The 7,328-nt window shown below is 42.6% G+C and overlaps 1 protein-coding gene across 3 annotated transcripts in view; it reads left to right on the forward strand.

The window, feature by feature from the left end:
• GRHL2 (grainyhead like transcription factor 2) overlaps positions 1-5,203 on the forward strand; it is a 149,861-nt gene extending 144,658 nt beyond the window's left edge. For all 3 annotated transcript variants that reach the window (XM_019528021.1, XM_019528022.1, XM_019528023.1), the window contains exons 15-16: positions 2,051-2,115; positions 4,399-5,203. In XM_019528021.1, the coding sequence (XP_019383566.1) occupies positions 2,051-2,115; positions 4,399-4,513 (180 nt within the window). In that variant the 3' untranslated portion in view covers positions 4,514-5,203. The remainder of the gene's footprint in view (positions 1-2,050; positions 2,116-4,398) is intronic.
• The last annotated feature ends 2,125 nt before the right edge of the window (positions 5,204-7,328 follow it).

Consider the following 7,328-nt stretch of genomic DNA (forward strand, 5'->3'; position numbering starts at 1 on the left):
GTTGGTCCCATTCTTGGTGGGGGGAGGGTTAGGGTTAAACTTCTCATTCAGCACCATTCCCCCTACTCCCCCTTCCCCTCCCCGCTATGCTAGGTCCGGGCCCATTTGTCCCCCCTTGGCCCCCTTCTGCCTCAGGTGGGTGGGGGGAGGGCCTTGCCCCCCCCTGCAATCCCATGTCCCTGCTGTCATGGCAACACTGCACCACGCCATCTCCTGTCCCAACGCTCTTGGAGCACTCTGATTGGCTGTTTCAGTCAGCCAATGAGAGTGCAAATAAAGCATTATGGATGGACAGACAGGCAGACTGACTTACTAAGGCTTTTATAGTATTAGAATTCTTAACTATTATCCAAATTCAGTTCTACATTTCTTTTGTGACATTCATTGCTACAGTGCCCAAGCACTTCCTAGGTGACGTCAGTCAGATTAAATGCCTGCAAAGAATTTCTAGTCATGGTCCTTTCTTGTCATTAGGAAACCATACTAAATTTTTATAGTAGCATTTTTTACTGTTGGTGCCTTTTTTATTGCTTGTGTAGCATACGGTCGTCTTTTTTTTTTTCCCCTTTCTCCATTTTCTGGAAATTACTCTCATTTATCTTTCTAAGACGGTCCATTTTCTCGAAGTGCTGAATATGCGCGTGCGCGCGCGCGCGCGCACACACACACACACACACAGGATTATGTGGTGGCCAATGTCTGACCATCTTTAAACGGATTTTTAATTCTACTTTTCACTTTTCTACCACAGGAGACACAATGAGCTATTTAGTGGTAACATAATTTAATTCCACCTGGGAAAGGGCAAGCTGCTTGCTTTGATTCTCTGCAGTATCCTGTTGCCTAGAACAGTCTGTGATAATAATTATTTGACATAATTATTTTGCTTTTTGAAACAATCTGATATCCTCTTTTAAAGTAAAGAAAAAGCATAAGAACAAAGTCATAATTCTGAAATGAATTTGGGACCAGATTGATGAATGCTGAAGGACACCATCTCCATGGACACTAAAATGGGCTTGTTGTGGTGTGGTTTATACTGCTATAATGAACATCAAAAAGAGTTGCTAGTGATCTACCACCTGTTGCAAAGGGCTTCTAAAAGTATTACAATGGGGTGTTTTTGCCCTCAGAAATTCCAGTCGACTAAGAAGTTTCTCTTCAAAAGTTCTCTTATATTTTCTGGTTCACCCTTTGAACAGGTATCAAGAGTGATTTTTGAAAGCCCTTTAGTTTGTAAACAGCCTTCTCTGAAGCAGCTCATCTCATTACCACTCTGCAGAGATAGTGCTTTGGGGCCCAAACTGTGGTCTTATTACACCGTCCAGACAACTAGACTGTATCCTGGGAGATGCACAGAGGGCTCTGCAAGGCAGCAAAACTATTCTGCAGCTGTTGCTATTTTCTCACAGCTCCAGCAGCCTTCTCAGCTGTGGGGTATCATGTATCTCCCCAGGAAGATGGGGTGTTTGAAACCAGAGGACAGCTGGCCAAAAAGTTTCAACCAAGAAAGTGAAATTCCAATGAAAAATGTAATTGTCCATGATTGTTTTCATTGTTCAACTGGCTCTAGTCCACAGTGATGATAACCAGGATGAGCCATCCTCACTTTGAGCTCCTGTATAGAAAGCCTCTCTGTTCTGTAGGATGAGAAAGTGCATTTGATCATGTGGAAAATAGCATTCATTATCTTACTAAATATGCACAGCTATTGGGAAATGTTAACTGCTGGAGCAGAGCAGGAGGATGAACTGTCTTGCTGGTTTGGTGTGTTATACCAAAAGGTACCTATGCATTGATTGGTGCTGGAGCAATGTTTTTATTTAAAAAAACAAACAAACCAAAAACTTATTTATTTAGAATGATCCATCTTTAGATTGCAGCTCTAATTAGATCACGTTTTAGTTGGCAGTGTCCTCAGTAAATAATGTATACATTTCTACTAAAATGATCTACTTGAATTAGTGCTTTAACATCACATCCTAAAGGTGTGGAATGATACCTCCATTCCTTATTTAACTTTTAATTCATTTTTATTGTGTGGTTTCAGATATCTGAGAAATATGGACTTCCAGTAGAAAAGATTGCAAAACTTTACAAGAAGAGCAAAAAGGGGTAAGAAAAAGGCAGACATTAATTAGTTGTTTTTATTTGGTGTCCCTAGAGACATCACCCAAGGTCAGTCACTATTGTTCTAGGTTGTATAAAACACCTTGTAAGAGCCATCCATAACCCCAAAGCTTACAGCCTCTATAAGCAAGGCAAAGAGGAGGGTATATGGGAAAAAGTGATCTCTAGTTTGTGCCTGGAGTCTCTTATTTCAGGCCAATGTACTGGGATGAGGAGTCCAAGTGAAGTTTTGTGTGGACTCCATCTGTTAGGTCTTCTCTACACATTACATTTATGCTGCAATTAACATGTCAATTGCAGTATAAATGGCAAGAGTGCTACATGTGCACCCATTTAAGGCACCATAAAATGGCAAACATATAGAGCATTTTTTGGCTGGTTTGTATGGTCCCTTAAATTTAACTTGTGGCTGGGGCTGACAGTCAGCTGATTGTTGGTCCTGGTCTCAGGTTGTGGGCAGAAGGGGGAGGGGGAGAAGTGGAAGGGCTTCCTTTGCGGGGAGGGCAGCCAGGGATCAAAGGCTTCTGGCAGAATTTAAGGTCCCCAATGACTTTTGAACCAGGAACCTCTGATCCCTCGTGCCTAGCAGCCTGCCCAGAGATGCTGGGTGTGGAGTTTTGACAATCAGCTGATTGTTGGATCCAGCCTGGACAGCCTCAGCTCTTGAACTGGACATAGGGCTCTCTGGGCTGTGGCTGATTGTCAGCCCCAATCCCAGACTACACTGGGGTCAGTTTGAGTCCCTGGTGCAGTCCTGGGACCGGAGCCGATAATCAGCTGATTGTTGGCTCTGGGCTGGTTTGAGACCTGGTGTAGTCCTGCAGCAGGAGCTGACAATCAGCTGATTGTCAGCCATGGTCAGACCTGTGGACACTCTTCTTTCAATTTGTTGGTGCAGGGGGAGCCTAGGGTTATGGTCCCAGGCCTCCCCCTGCACTGGCAAGTAGTAATGGCATGATTAGGATCTGATCCCAAAATTGCACCTCCTGCCATGCATGTGTGGCATGGCACGAGGTGTAATTGTTGGGATCTGGGATCAGATCCCATTGCATAATAAAATGAATGTGCACCAGGGCTTCAGGTATTAATTTTGATATATTGGCCCATGTGGTGTCCAGCTTTTGACTTGTGGGTACACACAGTTTACTTGGCGGCATGTAGAATTGCAGAAGGAATGAGTGAATAGTTGGAAGTTTGATAGAGTGGTGGTAGTTGAAGGATGAGGCAGAGTTGCATTCCTTAGTTGAACTTTAACTGAGTAAATTTAGACATTTTATGAGATCCAAATGTTGAACCAAAAGTTTTAGAACTAATAGCCTATCACTTTCACCACTCCACCCTCAAGCCACAGTTTCCTTATTTTCTCACATTTACTTTTAAATGACTACCACATTTTGGGGATGTCCTTTTAACTTGGTTTTCATCTATTGACAGCTCTAAACTCCAGCTTAAAACAGTGTTTTGTCTCAGATTTTCTTTAGTTTTTAAAGGGGAAGCTGAATATTCTAACCTCCTCCTTATTCCTAACACTGCTTTTCAGTGGTGTGTTCTTGGGAGAAGCTATTTTTAGGAAAAAGAATGAAGCAAGCTCTTGTTTTCTAATATTTTCATATACAAGCTGACTTTTATGCATATTAGCTGAGCTGAAGTAAAAGCCTAAACTACCCCAATACATCATTTGCAAACTATCAGCAATTTGCACATAAGCCACACTTGCCTTCATGTGTTTATACGCAGTAATAGTAATAAACCAGGGTTGAGGAACAACATGAAGACTCATGCAGGCAGATATTAGCTATCTGGGCTAGGGAGTATGTGATAGCTTCAGGAGTGCTCTGCAATGCAGAAATTCTGACTGCACTTTATACAGTGTACATAAGTTCTCACTCTGGCAGGTCTATTTTTCATGCCTAGTGTATGAGTAGTACAGGTATTCTTGCTCGGGCAGCTTCCATTGGTACAGAGGCCATAAACAATGATATAGAGGCTAGCCAAATAAATCTGTTCCTCATTCCAGTTGATGTAGTCTCTGGCTGGTGGGCATTCTGCTTTGTTGTAGGATGTAGAAAATGCCATCCAGATTTCACCCACTGATCTCTGAAAGAGATCTCTGTGTGCCCTTCAAAGACCCCAGCAAGTGTCACTTTGAGGTAAATCAGAATTAGTGAAGTACACATAGCCAGGCAGCATTGCTTTGGGCAGTTTTGCAGAACCTTCCCTTTCACCAGCTTCCTTTGTAAGCATGCTGATTTCTCCCTTTTTCACCAGTATCTTGGTAAACATGGATGATAACATCATTGAGCACTACTCCAATGAGGACACTTTCATCCTGAACATGGAGAGCATGGTGGAAGGTTTCAAGATCACGCTGACCGAGATATAGTTCAGCTCAGACCCAGAGTTTTTTTTCCTGAGGAACCACAGCATTTCATCCTTGCTTAACAGAAGAAACTTCCCCAGGAACCTTACAGACTTGTCAACCTTGACCAGAGAAGCTGTTACAAGACTACTTTGAAAATATCATCCTTTCTGCTCTTTGACACTGAATGTGCCCAACAACCACTGATTTAAGTTTGTCAAGGACAAGACCATATGCATTAACTTAGTGCTTTATTTATTGCTCCCCCATCTCCAACGTACAAACATTTTTTAGTCCCCAGATTGATTACCAGGTGACCCACTGGTAAATGGTGACTTTTTAATCCCTACATTAATGTGGATAAAATCCTCCCAGATTAGGTAAAAGAATCTTACTGGTCCATCTTGGGAAATCTAGTTGAAACTGCTTTAACAATAGCTTTCTCTGCAATAGCTAAGAAAAATGGATACTCCTAAATAGTATAGGGCTAACGATGGGGAAAGTAGCCAAGAGTTTCCCTGTTCAGACTGATCCATATTGCCCTATAGTGTATAGTCTTGCCAAATACCTCTGGTAGTTCTCAGCATGTAGCAACGAGGACTTGTAAGAAAGACATTCAGCTACAATGTAATTTGTAAGTAAACTGGACAGAAACCATTTTAACCTTGTATATAATGTTTATAATATGCAATAATATATTTTACCTACTCTGTGGGCATGTTTACTCCCACTGTTTTTTCTTTCTTTTGTATGTGTGCATTGGGATTAGGGATTAACACATTCTTCTCCTAGAGGTTTTAGATTTCTACAATCTGCTGAGTAGCAAGGCTGTGTTGATAATCACAGGTCTGTTCATGGGTTGAATCCCATATTTGTATTGGAGTATTTACAACTGTTGGTCAAATTAATCTCTTGGAAAAATTTAGCCATTTGCCTTTAAAAATGTCATATACCACAATTGTGTGTCCGTTCTGTTTGGGCTAGATCCACAGAAGGATTTAGTCACCTGCTTGCCTCTCTCAAGTATCTGAGTACAATATTTAGATCCTTAAAAACCCTGCCCAGTTGCAGCCTGACTCAAGAGGCACTTCAAATGTCTGCTCTTGGATATATCTAAGTCTGACAGCAGTGTCTAGATCACATCTAATCACTGTTGGGACTCTCACATTAGGCACAATCTATAGCACCTGATCTAATAGACATTTGCAGAATGGACAGAGGAAGAGGAGCAGCAAGTGGTCCCATTTGTCCTATAGTCTAGCTGTTAGAGCATTCACCTGGATCTTCGGGGGATGGAGGGGCTCTGGAGTCATACCTTCTCATCTGAAAAGGACTTGATCTCATCTAACCCAGTAGTTCGTAACCTTTTTATGGACTCGAGGCATCCCTTGCTTGACTCTCCCCTTAACTTTTGTGAATTGAGCAGCATCCCATTTCAAAAACTAATGTATTAATTAATGAACTTATTTATTACAGTACTTACCTCCTTGCAGAGAGGTTGGACAGTGGGAACAGGGCAGCAGCCAGGCAGGGAAGAACCTGAGCCTGCACTTACCTCCTTACACATGCTTGTCTACTTGTACCTAGGGGCACTCTTCAAAAAAGCTCCCACAACCCCACTCTGGTTGAGAATTTCTGCCCCACCTGTTAGGCCCAAGCACCACTTTTCCACTTTGCATAGAATAATTAAATCTTGGGTTGGTCAGAAAGAGAGAAACTAATTGCTACGGCACTAGGGCAGGGGAGGGGCAGAGAAGGAGACCCAAGTTCCAATCCCTGTCCCATCAGGCCAAGGAAGGATTTGAACCCTAGTCTCCCACAATCCTGGACAAGTGCTCTAAATGGTAAGGTTATTAGGTAAAATGTGTGAAAGGGGCAATGCCTTCTAGGTTTTGTGAAAAGGGACTGAGCTAGGCAGATGACTGCTGGAGAGGGTTTATGGCTGTGGATTCTGTGTGGACAGAAATGCCCTTGAGTTAAATGCCCAGCTCTCTTTGAGGAGTGGAGTAATGCCCTGCTAAGTTTGTGGGGCTAAATTCCAAATCATTTCCTAGAAAGAAACCTAAGTGGCTTTCTTTATGGTGTATTGACTGCTGTTGATCCCATTCTTAGCCATTTAATTAGGACCATAGAACTGGAGAGGGCCTCCCAAGCTATCAGGTCCAATTCCCTGTGTTCACAGGCAACCCAAGGATTTCCCAAAGTAATCACTTCAAATCCCAGTAGTCACTTCAAATAATCACATATACAACAATAAGGTACACACCTGGAACATCCTACAGAATGCCATTGGTAAAAGCAGGTGAGACAAGGATGCAGTTTGTACACTGCCACAGGAAAGTGATTGGTTAATGGATAGTCAGCTGATCCTATGAAGATGACCATGCCCCATGATACAGAGGAAGGAAGCCCCTCACTTCCTCTTTCTCCCACCTCCAAGTCCTAGCCAACTTGACCTAGAAGGAAAATTTCTTTCTGATCTTACATTTGGCAGTTGGAGGGACCATGAGAATAGGAAGACCATCTCGATTTTTGAAGTAGTGACAGGAGCATTAGTACACTTGAATCCAAAACCCCAGCATCAGTTGTGGCCAAGAACCCAATGCTTCAAAGCAAATTCCCACCCCAGAAGCCAGTATCATTGAAGGTATCCTTTGTCCCTTATCAAAGTCCCTACAGGTAACCAGCAAAAGTGCTGAAGCATGGGATTATCAGACCTAGCACACTACCCAAGTATGAATTGTATCTGCTGTGGTGATGCTTAACCTAGGCCTGTGGCTCCTGTGAGGCAGAAAGGTACACAAGTCCCTTTGTGAATCTAGTTCTTTAGTTCTCCTTA

Source organism: Gavialis gangeticus, unplaced genomic scaffold, assembly GCF_001723915.1.
Source record: "Gavialis gangeticus isolate Ggan-Ray unplaced genomic scaffold, GavGan_comp1, whole genome shotgun sequence".
Taxonomy (NCBI): Eukaryota; Metazoa; Chordata; order Crocodylia; family Gavialidae; genus Gavialis; species Gavialis gangeticus.